Here is a 16,109-nt window from a genome sequence, read left to right as displayed (position 1 = left end):
TACTTCTTTTACCGAGCTCCCTAGATGAGTTTGATTCTTGAACGGAGAAAAAAAAATATATATATAGGTACAACCTTCTCAAAAATATGAGGGTTACAAAAAGAGACAGATATTAAAAAAAATTACCAATTTGAAAAAGTTGGCACACTCCATCCAGTTTTCTTTGTCAAAATAACCCAGAGTTCCACATCTGTTAATTGCTTGCGCAATGGTGTTCGAAAACAGTTTAGCAGCATACTTTACTTTTTGTCTTTGGGCTCCACTTACTTCTAACATTTCTCGTGTCAGTTTATATGTTATACGAAGATCTGACTGTGATGTTAATTGTAACAATTTAAATAGAATATCTTTATTGACCTCCTGCCCATTAATTATAAACCCATGATCCAAAAAATTGTTTCTTATCAATTTTAAGAGGTGCGGCGTATCACACAGTACATGTACTATGTGATTCGTTGGACCTGCAAAATAAGGTTCTTCTGGACTTATTTCAAGGCTATTGTGTAATCCCCTATTTCCTCCTCCTAGATCACTAACAATAGCCGATACATAAAAACCTGCATCTTCGACAATTTCAATGATTTTAAACAGAAGCTCTTTATCCATTTTTCTATCAAAATCAAAAAATATAGGTTGCTTCCATGAATCCAACAAACCTCTCAACATGGCAACCTCCACATAATTGTAGGGTTTCAAGAGCTCGTCATTAGCTTTGTCGAAGACATAGGCTCTTCGTACTTTCATTTCGTCGAATGACAGTACACAAACTTTCTGCCAATCTGTCAAGTCTGACCTCTTTATAATATTAATTACAGGTTTTATAACTCCCGGCATGATTTTAATTTTTCTTGTCCAAGTTCTCAACGTTGAAACAGCAGGCAAGGGATATCCTTTTTTTAATAGTAAACGGTAGGCTTTACTACCAGCTGAATATATTGTTATGGCTTGAGATATTTCTTCCACAGACCATACAGTACGGACTTTTGGATTTTGCAGACGTTTCAGTTGTATTGGTGTGAATAGTCTCTCTACTGCTGATTTAGTTTTAAGTAGTTCATTCACTTGTTGGTTTAAAAGTTTATTTTGTTCTCTCAAATGTATAAGTTCCAAAGCCTGATTGGTAGGATCAGTGTTTACCCTAAAAAATTAAGTGTATTAGCATTGTTTATATAGTAAAAGCTGGTCAACACAACACATAAATTTGTTTGATTCTAATTGAGATACATATTAAGAATAAAACAATATGAAAAAAAATTTTTAAGAAACGCTTTTCTTTAGTTTCTGGTGACTAAAATTAAAAATATAAAAAAAATCAACTAAAAAGCAAAAAATAAAAAAAAACTGAAAAAATCTAACACATTCGTTAAAGAAAAGCGTGGCGCGTCTTCATCGAATAAACGGTTTTTGCCCCACGCTTTTCTTTAACGAATGTGTTAGATTTTTTCAGTTTTTTTTTATTTTTTGCTTTTTAGTTGATCTTTTTTATAATATTTTTAATTTTAGTCACTCGAAACTAAAGAAAAGCGTTTCTTAAATTTTTTTTTTCATATTTTTTATTTTTTACTTTTAGTCTTACACTTTTTAAACATTAAAATATATCGTCATGTTTATTAAAATATGTATAAAACATATAATGTACTAATATGAAAAGTAGTCGGAATCGGCAAAAAATTTTAAACTTTATTGTTTATTTATGAAGCATAACATAAACAATTAACGTAAAAAGTGAAATTATGTATAGTTCATATCATTAGCTACAATCCGTCAAAGTTTCAAGTTTTTACATTGTAAAAAACAAGAGAATTTAAGCATTTTCCATTAAAATCGTTTTTTTATTTAAACAGTTAATAAACATAAAAAATTTTTTATTGATTATTCGTGTATTGTTCCCGTGAATGCTATTGTCTGCAAATTTTCATTCATTTGCATTGGAGAAAAGGCAGTCAAATTAACATCTAAAGATTTGACGCAAACTATTGAACTAAATAAAAGCGTTTAAAAATATGGAATTAAGAGAAATATGGAAGAATAGATTTAGAAATTGAATTAATGACATCATGCCATTATAATATGTATAATGTAGAGCTTAGAGTACTAAATATATTCTTTCATATATTTATTTTTCTTAATATGTGTGCAAGTTTGTGTGTTATGAATAGGGTGGTATACAACTTTGTGTATATGCATTTTGCATATTTTAGTTAATGTGTCACATTGCAATCCTGACAGAAATGGTGGTGAATGTTTCAATTATTAGAATCAAACAAATTTACCCATTGCGTTGACCAACTAGTACTATATAAACACTGGTATTAGTGTGCATATTTTTTTAAATAAATTTTAGAAAACAGTCTAGTTGCAACTGGAAAAAACAAACAACATACCCTATTGAATTAGATGTAGATGGTACATCTTTAATATCTGCTTGGCTACAGTGTTCTTCCTGAACTCGAACTTGGAGTTGGCTGAAAAAATAACACATATTTTTTTATTAAGACTAAAATGAGTAGTGAATTGATGTCAGCCACCATCATGCATTGGGCTCTGATGCCTCTGCTGTGAGATGTTTTTATCATTTTATTAGAAAGATACGTATACTACATTCGCTCTCGCGAGATTTTTTTTGACACTGACGTTAGTAATTTCTTTTTTGAAAAATTCAGTTGTCAGAAGTGACTGGAAATTACTACAAAACCAACGCACCTGCTCATATCCAATATTATTAATAGTAAACAGACATAAAAATAACATAAACCTTACGCCAATCAATATTTATTTATTTAAACCATTATAATGTATTGATAGCAAATGAGAAAATTATTTATTGTACAAAATAAAAATATTTTGTAGAAATAAACTTCACAAAATTTTATGAGATTAGTAGACACTCCCACTATTTCTAATAATTCTTCTTTTTTTAATGAAAGATTAAGTTGATTTGAGTTGATTTTAGCAGTTAATAGTGTGAGGTAGGAATTTTTGTGTTGTACGTTTCCTATTCCGAATGTCTCAAAAAAAATCTCGCAAGAGCGAATGTAGTATAACATTCTTTTAGAATAATGTAAAACATGGTACCTACTAAAAAGAAAAATGTACTTTTTCTTTCTAGACAGAAGAATTTATTGGTTTTTTATATAAAATCTAATAATAAAATATAAAGATGTAGACTTACGTTGTTGACTCAGAAGTAGTCAGAAGTTGCTCAACAATCTTTTTGGACTCTCTATGTTCAGCTCTTTGTGCCCGTTTCTTTTGGATGGCTGAAAGGGTAGCTGATTTAGTTTTAGGTAGATACAGTGTAGGTACTGCCTCAGGTTTGAGTTTTGGACCCTTTTTGGATTCATAATTTAAAAGTTCCTGTTGTAGGTTTCTTTGGAAGTCTTCAGTTTTGAAATGTTTGGAACAAATTCTTGCAGTATTGCAATTAAAATTATCCTGTCTACAACAGGCTATTATCCACAATTTCCTGGCCACACTATCTTTAGGAAACGTATGAAACCTTAAAGTTTTATCTTTATTGTCACTATTGCAACAAGCAACTGCACAGCGCATTTTGAAATAGCAACAAACACCAAACACAAAAACAAACAAATACACGAAAGCAAAACTAGATACTAACGAGTAATGTTCTTTAAAAATTAGTCTATACAAACTATAACACATACACTATCCAAAAAAAGGAAAAAGATCGCTAAAAACGAAGTAATTATAAGAATTTTGCAAAATAATCCACTATATAATAGTAACTACCATTACAAATAATGGCTCACAGGGATCTTTGCTACGTCACACGCTTCACCTTGAACTGTCAAATGTCATGCGCAAAATTGTACCATGAAACTTTATTGTACCATGGGAATAAACAGCTGCGGCTAAAACTCGCCCTGATGGAATACAGTGTTGCCAAATTTTGGCTGAGAAAAATGTCACTTTTGGCGGGTAATTCAAATTTCAATAAGTCACTCAAGGACAGTAGACCTTAAAAAATAATATTTTCATTTTCAGTATTTATGGAGGACGGAGGCTACTGATTGATAATTCCGTTCATCTTAGATGTGTTCAATTGTATGTAATTATTATATATATATAAAGGGTTGTCTACAGCTAATGCCGTTTCCCTTCCGTCAGCCAGGACTTCCATTTTTTTCGATCTTCCCAGTCTCCGTCTTCCAATCCTTTCTTAGACATGGCTTCGTCGACTTCATTTTTCCAAGATCTTCTAGGTCGTCCTCTTCTTCTCGTTCCTCTTGGGCTCCATTCTGCAACCTTGTTTATCCAAGTGTTTTCTGCTCTGCGTACGTGGCCGTACCATTTCAGTCTTCTCTCGTCTATATATTGCAGGGCATCTTTTTCCACTTGCATTCTTCTCCTTATCTCCTCATTTGTTATTCTGTCTCTTCTGGTGAGACCACAGCATCTTCTCCAGTATTCCATTTCGGTTGCCAGAATGCTTTTTTTTGTAATTATTATATGTATAATATGCAAATATTTGTTTGTATGATTGTTTATAGACTACAAATAACAGAGATATACATTAATTAAAGAATAGGATTGAAATAATTGATGTCTATAATTTTTTTTGTTGAAGTGTTCAAATGCCAAGAGCCAGGAAGGATGTATGTAGTAAATCTGAAGAACAAAAAAAGGAACACATGATATGGATTAATAGTAATAAGGTGTAAGGCATACAGAAAAATGAAACGAAAGCTTAAGAGATAACCAAAACAATGATAATAAATAACAAGGAAGGCCTGAACAACAGAGAAATAAAGTGCAATCAGATAACATTAAAAAAGTATCAACCTATGAATACCTAGGTAGGGAGTATAATTAATAAACTGACGACGGGAAAATAGACGCTGAAATAGGAAACGAAGGAAACAAATCGACATGAATATTTTATACCTTTAATAAACCCATACTAGGACAAGGACATACAAATGGAAGTGAAAAGGAAGATGCATACATAATACAATAACAAGACGACAAGACCAGTAATAACCTATGCAAGTGAAAATTGGACAATACAAAAGAAACATGAGTCAAAAATAGAAGCAATGGAGATGAAACACTTAAGAATGATTGCAGGAAAATGACAATGGGGTAGAATAAGAAATGAAGAAGAACAGAAATAGAGCCAATATTAAATCACATCCAAAATAAACAACTGGAATGGTATGGACATATCATAAGAATGAAACCAGAAAGGATGGCCAGGAAAATTCTGGAAATGGGAAACACAACAAAAAGGAGAAGAGGACATCCCCGAAAGAATTGGAGTATCAAATAGAGGATATAGTACATGTACGAGGGAAAACGAAAGAAGAAATGAAAAGCCTAGCCAAAAACAGAAAAGCGTAGAAAAATGGGTGAAAGAAACAAACGGACCATAATCCGACACTATAATAGGCATAAGGAAAAAAGACAAGAAGAATAGATAAACTGAATGAACATTCATGAAAAATTCTTGTTTTATGTAAATTCTATCTATAAAATTTACATTTATATTGAATTTAAATATATGGATTTGTTGATATGTACTTTTTTCAAAAAAAAAAGAAGTTTGATAAAGAAACAACAGTTCAGAATAATTATTTTATTTGTTCTTAAAAATATTACAAAACTAAAATAAAAATAAAATATACAAAACTACAACCACCCATTTAAGATGAATATACCTTGGGCCGTCCTTTAATGGTAAATTAATTTACAAATGCTTGCATGTAAGAACAATGTAAAATTGGTATGGCAGAGGATCACCAGGAAATAATACGAAATTAAATAGCATTTCAACTTATTTTTGTAACTCCACACAGAAAGCAAACATTTTGTTTTTTTTTTTAACTAAAACTTTGGTTTAATAGTTAAAGTTTTTAGGAATAAAAATTAAGAGGGACACCACTATCTGAACATAATCAGTTGCATTTATTTTGTGTATCTGATGAAACGTATTTTTTTAATACTTATAGACTTAAGTAACATCAATTTTTTGGTGGTTTGTCTACCTGGGGTAAAAACTGAACATACTTTTTTATGAGAAAATGGTGGAGAGTCTAAATTTGGGATTTAATATTGAAACAATGAAAAAGTGAAGTTGAAAGTTTCAAAATTTTATGTCTATTTTGTATAACAATGTATAATAATATGCCCTTAGACTACTCGTTAAACATGTCTTACAAAAACATATGGCAAATATCATCAAAAGCTAAACGAGATAAAAATATTTACTATAACTTTTTTTTACTCCCACAAGAAGTAAATTTAATGTTGTTCATTATAAAAATAAGATATTTATATTTTTAATTAAAAATATATGTTTTAATACTAGGTTAGGTACTACATACAATACTGGAAGTATAACATTTAAAATGAAAATAAACCAATAATTTTATTGCATCTATAAGCAAGAGTCCTATGATGGCCACATCTACAATAAATTTTAAATTAAGATGCAGTAGAAATAAACAAGTCAAGACAAGTTAAATCCTACTATTAGGAGCACTCCCGAATCATAATTTACAATGTATAAACTTTGGAAATCATGATTTTGGATTTACAATGTATATACATTGTAAATTATGATTCGGGAGTGCTCATAGTATTAGCATTTAACGTGTCTTGGTTTGTTTATTTCTACTGCATCTTGAATTTAGTATAGTATATTTCTATAAATATTTAGGTAAATTTAAATACCAAAACAAAATATAATATGTTATTACAGTAGACTCCCATAAGTTCGGCCACCTCGGGACCGGACCCTAGACCGAACTTAAAAGTGGCCGAACTAACCGATGATTATCTAAAAAATGCCCATTTATTGTTTGTATAGATCTAGCAAAAACAAAACACTTGTACATTAAGTAGAAGACAACACAGAGGAATACTCTGACATATTTAACATAATATATGAAAAGATAGACCGTTACATTACTATAAAACAATACTTACAGAACTCTAGGCCTAATAAAATTTAAAAATATTATTGCACATTGGTGGTTTGGCTTCTTAAACACTTAAAAAAAGTCAGTAATTTTTTCTGAATTTTCTTTTCTAATGATTTTTGATGTGCAAAGTGTGTGACTAATGCTCAGAGAGCCGGCCGGACTAAGCGGAGACCGAACTAACCGAGGCCGAACTTGCGGGAGTCTACTGTACCACTAAATGTAAAAAAGATTTAAGTACAGTGAAAACTATTAAAACTGTCTATTTTGTGAAAAGTTACTATTCACAAACTTTATTTAGCAATAATGTATCAAACCCGGTATTACCACATCTGCGAAAGACAGTACCTCCGTAGACTAGGGTAGGTTTGTGACTATGGCCACTAATATAGACACAATGAAATTCCAGGCTAATGTATGTAAGTGTAAATAATATGAAATGGAGATTTATTATTTTTATAACAATACAATAATTTCGATGGTTAAACACATTAGGTTAATCTTCATTGTACAGATCTATTTATTCTTATGCGATCTTTCCTTAGAACACTTAGGGCCGGTTGTTCGAACGCTAATTAAAAATGATCATTATCAAATATTTAATTACTGTCACAACTGTCAATGTCATCTTTGATTGGGTTGCTAAAAACATAATTAATGCTTACAATTATGAAATTAGCTAATCAATTATGTTAATAATTGTTATGTAAATTGATTAACTAATCTCATAATTATAATCAATTATGTTTTCAGCAACCCAACCAAAGTTGACATTGACAGTAATTAAATATTTGATAGTGATCATTGTTGATTAGCGTTCGAACAACCGGCCCTGTGAAATGAAATGCACATTGTTTCTCACTGGCCCTGGGAATAAAAATTATGGTTACTATTGATTTGTACACCAAAGTTACTTCAGGCAGGAAATATTTTATATTAACTATATACTTTGTTTCTATAAATGTTTAGATCAATTAAAAATGGTCTTCATTTGCCAATCTGTTAACATTTTTTTCAACTCATGTACTGAATGTTCCATTAATTTCACATCTTCCCTAAAACAATATCAATGTAAAATCAAAAATATTCCTTTCATGATTGCATTTATTTTTGGAACTTTACATACCTTATACTTACATTTAACAAGAGTAGAGACATGTTTACATTTTCCACTATTTTCTGCTTTACAAGAACATAACATTTAGCTAATGCTCATGCCATTTGTGAAAGATGGGGTTCCTTTAATTTCGTGGGGATTGGACCTTACTGAAAGAATAAACCACAGATTTTGATGGTATGCTCAGAACTTTCCTCTATTTTTCCAGCCAAAATAAGACGACAAGAGTTTAAAACTTGTTTTCCTTCTAAAACTTCTTGAATTTTCAGTACCCAAGAACTTCAAATATCCCACGATACTACTTCATGACTAAAAAATAGAACCAAATAGAAAATAGGACTTCACAACAATTTTGAAAACAAAACCAAACAAATTTGTTTTTGACAAAATGGGTGCATTCAGCAGACACAATCGCTAACTAATCGATTAGTGATTTTCTGCTGAATGCCACATAAATTGTGACATTCAGCATGTAAATCACAAATCGATTACTAATCGATTACTTAGCGATTGCGTCTGCTGAATGCACCCAATGACTTGAATGACAGACGATTTGTGACGGAACGGAACAGTAAATTTGGCAACACTGTATTCCATCAGGGCGAGTTTTAACCGCAGCTGAATACACGAGGCGGTGCAGACAGGATGGCTGCGATTACAGCGACACCTGCGGCAAAAATAGAAACTTTTCCATTTGTGTTGTTTTTGTCACAGAATAGGACCAGGTCACGTGACTTTGACAGCGCCGCCATTTGACGGGGGCTAACAAAACAAGCTTTGAAGTTTTCATTGTTTACTACGTATTCTCTTTGCTTTTTCTCGTTTTATTATTAAAAATCTGTGGTTTTAACTGCAAAAAAACTGTGTTTTTGTAGAACCAGTGATATAACATAACCTAATATTTAGCACAACTGATCATTTTGTTAAACATTTACTTATTTGACTTTCATTGAAAGCTACAAAAATGGAACTTTGTGAATATTGCGGTAAAACGTTTACTCTGAAAAAGAACTTGTATGCACATATCCGAAACCTTCATAAAGTGAAATCGGACTGTGTTGTTAATAAATTACGCTGTTCCCTATGTGAAACATATCACAAAGTGTATGAAGATTTGAGAGACCATTACATTAAAGTACATAATATCGAGATTTTTATGGAAAAGACTTCATTTTCCTCAATGGAAGGCAAGTTTCATTTTATATAAACAATTCAGCAATAACAGCAAATTTTATGTTTATAGATTTTACTTCATGGAAGGATGAAAAAGAGAAACAGTTACAATGCTCTTATGTGAAAGAGACAGGAACGAAAATTTCCAGTAGTGGAAAGAAATGGTACTACATTTGTCATCGATCAGGCTATCATAAGGATGAAATAAAATCAAGCAAAGCTTCAAAAAGGCAAGGAGTAGCAAAAATGAATTCGTTCTGTCCTTCAACTCTCTAATTACTAGAGGAAAATGGAAACTTCACTTCTTTTTTATATACTCCACACATTGGGCATGAGTGTTCCCTTAAACATTTAAATCTTTCAAAATTGGAAAGAACAGAAATAGCAAGTAACATTTTAATTCTAGATAATTACAGTAGAACCCCGAAAATCCGAACTAATTGGGGAAACAGCCTGTTCGGATTCCAGAAAGTTCGGATTATCCGAAAGTTAGCCTAACTAGTAGTTCAAAGCTTTCATTCTCGTTGATTTTGAGTCGCCAGCCGTTCTCGCAAGAGTGTGGACAATATTTTTGGACTCAAGTTGACTACGAGAGAACCGAAATAAGTTTATGTTTAACCTTTATAAGCACTATATAATTAAAGTACGTATTTATTTTTAAGAAAATTTTAAATGTCAAAGTCTTGTTAATCCTACATTGTTTAATTTTCTGGTTTTACACTGTATAATAAACATGTTTTTAAGTTTTTGTCTTGAATTTTTTAATTTTTTTCACTTTGCGTTGGTTCGGATTTGCCGAAAGTTCGGATTAGCGGGGTTCGGATTTGCGGGGTTCTACTGTATTGCTTATATAATAGTAACATATATTTTTAGGTAGAATTGCACAAGGAGTATCATTTGGCAAAATTTTGGATGATGTAAGAAACAGTTTAAATACTGAAAACTCATTGCAACGTATACACCTTTTAAGTCACCAAGATCTCTGAAACATTGAAAAGGAATTTTTATTAAAGCATGATTCCCAGCTTCATAAAAATGATGCTACAAGTGTAGACCTATGGGTGAAGCAAATGGCAAGATTTGATGATTGTTCGCCAGTTTTATTTTATAAACCTCAAGGTATTAGTGATACAGAACAACCGTTTGAAAATGTAGACTTTGTATTAATATTAATGACATCTGCACAAGAATCTTTATTCAAACAATTAGCATCAAGCAAAATTTGTATTGACTCGACACATGGTACTAATCCATACGACTTTCAGTTAACAACAATTTTAGTTGTTGATGAATATGGTGAGGGTATCCCTGTTGCATTCCTGCTTTTAAATCGAGTAGACACCATGACTTTAATGCATTTCTTTTCTGTTTTGAAGATTAAAGTAGGTGTAATTAAAACAGAAATTTTTATGTCAGATGATGCACCAGAATTTTACAATGCATGGATTAACATTATGAAAGTACCAACACATCGTCTTCTTTGCATCTGGCATGTAGATAGAAACTGGCGCAAAAATCTTCAAAAAGTCAATGGTGATCAAGCAACAAAGGGAATGGTGTATAAATGTTTAAGAATGGTTATGGAATCAACGGATGTAAATAAATTCCATATGTTGTTAAATTCTGTATTACATGAGTTATTGTCCGATGATGTAACAAGGCTATTTGGAGAATACTTTCAGGAATATTACTCCCATAGGCCCCAATTGTGGGCATATTGCTATAGAAAGGGTGTTGGAATAAACACAAACATGTATCTGGAATCGATGCACAAAACCTTGAAACATGTATACTTAGAAGGCAAAAAAGTAAGACGGCTTGATAGGTGCATTTCTGCTCTAATGAAATTAGTAAGAGATAAGTTATTTGATCGGTTGACAAAAAACATAAAGGGCAAACAAACATATAAAATAAAACAAATATTAGATAGACACAGAAAAGGGTTAATAATCAGCAGTGAGAATATAACAGTTGTAGATGATAACACTTGGTATGTGAAGTCAAATAGTGATAATGAGAAGTATTACACTGTGGAAAGGTTACTTAGTGTTTGTAATGAATGTGAACTTGTTTGTAAAACATGTAAAATATGTGTTCATATGTCTTCTTGTCAATGCACTGACTATTTTATAAAATGCCATTTATGTAAACATATTCATAGTGTTGGAAACTTAATGGTTAACTTAACAAAACCAGTAAGTCCTACATTGAATAACAAAGCTGAGCAAACATGTACATTGATTGTAGACCATAATTGTCAACATGATGATGTAATTGATTGCAACAAAAGAATTAAATCTAAATTAGACTTTCTATCAGCACATACAACTGATATGACTATCAATATTGAACAGCAATTAAAATTAGAAAAAGCATTAGATGTTGCAATTAGTTATTTGCAACCGACTTCACAGACAGTTAAAGAACCTGCAAATAAAAATATAAATCAACAACTACGTTTTGAAAGTACAAAAAAGAAGAGGAAACTTAATGTTGAATGTACTCTAAGTAAACCAACATATAGTGAAAAGAAGATGTTAGAGCAGGTTTTTAATATGGAGGAAGACAACTAATATATTAAATAAGTAAAACTATTTTACATCTCTTAACATAGAAGTAAAAACTCCTTCATAATAGGTATAGTTTTAATCAAGTCTTAAAAAATCCAAATGGATTACACAAAGTTCAAATGTTCAAAATGTTTTCGGATCTATCAGTCCATCCTCAGTGAACTCTTATACTTGCTTAATAGCCCTAGAACCAAACTGCTTGGATTTAAAATGCAATTTACATTGTTAAATTGTAAAATTGAAACGGCTTAAAACCAATGTTAAGGGATGACTTCTGGGAACATGAATAATCCCTACACGAAAAAAATCAAATGACCATCTTGGTCTACATATGTCTGTCAATTAAGGCTGAGAAGTAATTAACATCAGCTTTAAGCTGTTTCAATTTTACAATGTAACAATGTAAATTGCATTTTAAATTCAATCACTGTTTGGTTCTGGGACTACTATTAAGCAAGTATAAGAGTTCAATGGAGATGGACTGATAGGCCCGAAAACGTTTTGAACATTTCAACTTTGTGTAATCCATTTGGATTTTTTAAGATTTTAATTTTTGACTAAAACTATACCTATTACGAATGAGTTTTTACTTCGATGTTAAGAGTTATTTAACTGCATGGTATACAGCCAACTACTGAGAACTATCCCGTTTTAAAAAATTATTTTAGTTTATGCTGTTATAGTGCTGGATACAGCATACCAAAAAAAGTTTATCAATAGTAAGCTGAGAATGGATCGAATGGAACAGAACAACTTACAATGGGATCCTATAACATTCACAAGAAATAATACGATGAAAATATCAATACCATATATAAAAGGACTATCCGAGAAACTTAAAACAATAGGAAATTAATTCAACATTTCAACAACATTCAAAACAACAAACACATTGAGATCTATTCTATCTAAAACTAAACCTAACAGCGAACAAGAAGAACAAAGAATTGAATTTATAAATATCTTGTGAATGCGAACAATTTTATTTAGGTGAAACATCAAGACCATTAAACGTTAGAATAAGTGAACATCAGTCTTATATTAAAAATAGAGAATTTGATAGATCTCAAATATGTCAACACGCATGGGATAATGAACATAGAGTTCAGTGGAGAGATTCAAGTATAGTCCTGAAAGAAACAGATAGTAAAAAGAGAAAAATAAAAGAAGGAGCTCTAATTATGCTAAATGAAACCAATTGTGTCGCAAATTCCTCAGTAGAATGCAGTAGGATGTGGTTAACCATACTAAAAGGGGAAGTCAATAGAAAGAAAATACCACGATTAGTAAGTCAGTAACGTGTCGAGTCAGTACATATTTTATATTTTAGTATTATTTATATATCTAAGTATGTACTTATTATTAATATTATTTATAATTTAAAATAGCATAGGTACATATTATATTAAAGTCAGAATTTGGTATTAGTTTTGAGAGTAAACTAAATGTAGGACCAAATACTTACGATGTCGGGATAGTATTGCGAGGTTTTTTCCTGTTTCTCCCTGGTGATTTACTGTGGAATCTCTAACACGAGAATTTTACTGTCACCGTTGCATTTGGTTGTCTTTTTAAAGACAGATCACACACTATGTGGGGTTAATTTCATGTAATCGAATGAACTATCTTTCAGTACAGTCATCCAAGGAACGCAACTCATAAATATTGGCAGTATAATATATGCCTGAATTTCCGATACAAATGAGTCAGATTAAATAAATTATTAGAAGAATTTTTTACTTAGCAACAACATTTTTGTTTAATTTAGTAATATTTTGTATTTTGACAACGACATCCGATTTAAGCATCAAAAAGTTAATAAAATTATTTTTTCAATTTAATTGTGGCTAATTTCCCAATCAAAATAGTTAGTTAAAAAAATCAATTATAAGTTCTGTCTGACAAAATTCATGGGACGTTTTAGTAGTCCGACGTTCAAAACCTGAAAAATACAGACAAAAATGCTGGTAATAAATAGTTTTGTGACAGAAACACAATTTAATTAATTAAACTATTCCTTACAAAGAATTACTGTTATCCGAAAAAAATACTGGGTAAATTTCGTAGTCTGACACTTTTTAAAATAGGTTTCGAAATTTCAATAACGGGTCATTCCATGTCAAAATTACAATCGATGTCTTTCGATTTAGATTAAAACTTATTCTACTATACAAACAAATGGGTTTGCCCAAATTTCAGCCCTAATATTTAAAATTATGTCCCCCAAGGTTTTAACCATTTTGTGACTTTTTGGACTTAGTTGCTAATTTTTGAAATATTAAGTTCCAGTGGCTTAAACAATATATTCTACACATCATTTCCTATGTAAAACTTTCCGCTGAACACAACGGTGGGAGCAGGATTGATCTATGACTTCAGAAAAATCCGGAAATTCACAAAAATTTCAAGTACTTATTTTCAAAAAATTAACATCTTAAAAACACCATTTTTTGTTGCTTGTATTTTTAGGAAACACTGGTAAAATTGTATGTACTTTGAAATTTGCAATACTTTGAAATCTAGAAAGCAAATGGGGTGTTAAAAAAAGTTACTGCAAAATTTTTGTTTTTTGCCAATTTTCTAAGTTCTCTTAGAAGTTTCAATGATATATTATAATCTGCTAAAATATTGTAATAGCGCTAATAAAATTATACTATTAAAATTTTATGCTGTCATCTAAAAATGTAATATGAAATGTAATATATAAGTGAAAATAAATATTAATATTATGAAAAATGAATTATTTATTTTTTGTAGAAAGGTTTTTTATTATTAACCTACTTTAGGACATTTTAAAAAAAATTAGAAAAACATTTTTTATTTATGTGACGAAAACTGTAAATAATAAAAAACTAAAAGTCACTTGCATCCAGATTGCAACAAATTCCACCCAATATATACAGTGGAACCCCAATTATCCGTGCTCCTTGGGACCAGACGTGGCACAGGTAATTGAAAGGCACAAATAATGCGAACATTTATTTCTTATATATATGTATAATACATACATACATATATGTATCTACCATAAAAATATAACAGAAAAAATCATTCTTTCATTATGAGTCTCCCTCTCGGCATATAGAGTTTCCGTCGAGTGATTTATGGTGACGCTATTTGGATAAAACCTCAAAAATGCCATTTTGGTAACAGAAAATCATAGCACGGATAATCCGCACACAGATAATTGGAGTTCTACTGTACATATATTTAGGTATACTTACTTCAACGCTTTTGGAGTGTCCAAATATATGTATATACAAGTACAAGTATGTGAATATAAATAATGATATACATACAATTAAAACAGCTTTATCGGTATGTGAATAAATAGTACTGGAAACAAAAAGATTTTTTATTTATTTCCTTTTTATCTAACCTATAACCTTTGGGTTACAAATACAATACACTTCAGGACTATTATGTCTGTCTGATGTATAATAAAAACACTTTCGTTAATTACAGAGTTTTATTTAAAACTTAATGAATAACAAAGATTTATTGATCGCATATTAAATATACATATTATGCAAAGTTAGTGGGTTATAGATTAATTCCTTAACAATGGATACAAATGGTTAAAATGGAATGAAATTGCATATAAAACTGGAAAAGTATACGTGTTTCGCTTAATTGTAAAGCTGATTAGATATACTAGCTCTCTCACTGGTTCAGTAGGCATTAATTGCATCCATTTTTGAGTAATGCACTCGACCAATAACCCATTAAGTTTATTTCATATAGGTACTACCTATATGTGGTCATTAAAAATATATTTGTAAGTTTTATATAATATATAATAGTTTTATATTTTTATGATAAGACTAGTATTATCTACCTGTTGAGCTTTGAAATTAAGCGAAACACATCTTGTACTGTTTCAGTTTTTCATGCAATTGCAAATTGCATCTCAATTTAGGAACTGATTCACTTTTAAGTAGCACACTTGACCCATAAACCTTATTTCATTTGTGGTCACAATTAAAATCATATTTACGAAGTCTCGAACGTTCTTTTAATAAATTAAACATCACATAACAATTGGTTGCTTCTAGAAGAAGTTCTTCTAAATCTCATGATAAATTTTGAGAAATTTGAATTTCAACTTTCTGGTGAACTATTGATTATATAAGCTCCAAACTATAAGTAGGTTATTAATAAACATAACGTTATTTTATCACAATGATAATCACTTATATGGATAATTTTTAATGAACATGAACATATTATTATGGGAGCATAGATTTTTTTATTTTAGCAAGTAACAAGTAAAGCAGGTTATGTTTATTGTTTATATTTTATGAATTT

The 16,109-nt window shown here is 30.6% G+C and overlaps 1 protein-coding gene across 1 annotated transcript; it reads left to right on the top strand.

The window, feature by feature from the left end:
• The first annotated feature begins 8,944 nt into the window (after nt 1–8,944).
• Nucleotides 8,945–15,226, top strand: LOC126885154 (uncharacterized). The gene has a single exon (XM_050651581.1). The coding sequence runs from the start codon at nt 10,302–10,304 to the stop codon at nt 11,802–11,804; it is 1,503 nt and encodes a 500-aa protein (XP_050507538.1). The 5' UTR covers nt 8,945–10,301; the 3' UTR covers nt 11,805–15,226.
• Nucleotides 15,227–16,109: the final 883 nt, after the last annotated feature.

Source organism: Diabrotica virgifera, chromosome 5 (assembly GCF_917563875.1).
Source record: "Diabrotica virgifera virgifera chromosome 5, PGI_DIABVI_V3a".
Lineage (NCBI taxonomy): Eukaryota > Metazoa > Arthropoda > Insecta > Coleoptera > Chrysomelidae > Diabrotica > Diabrotica virgifera.
This window is presented reverse-complemented; position numbering and strand designations above follow the sequence as displayed.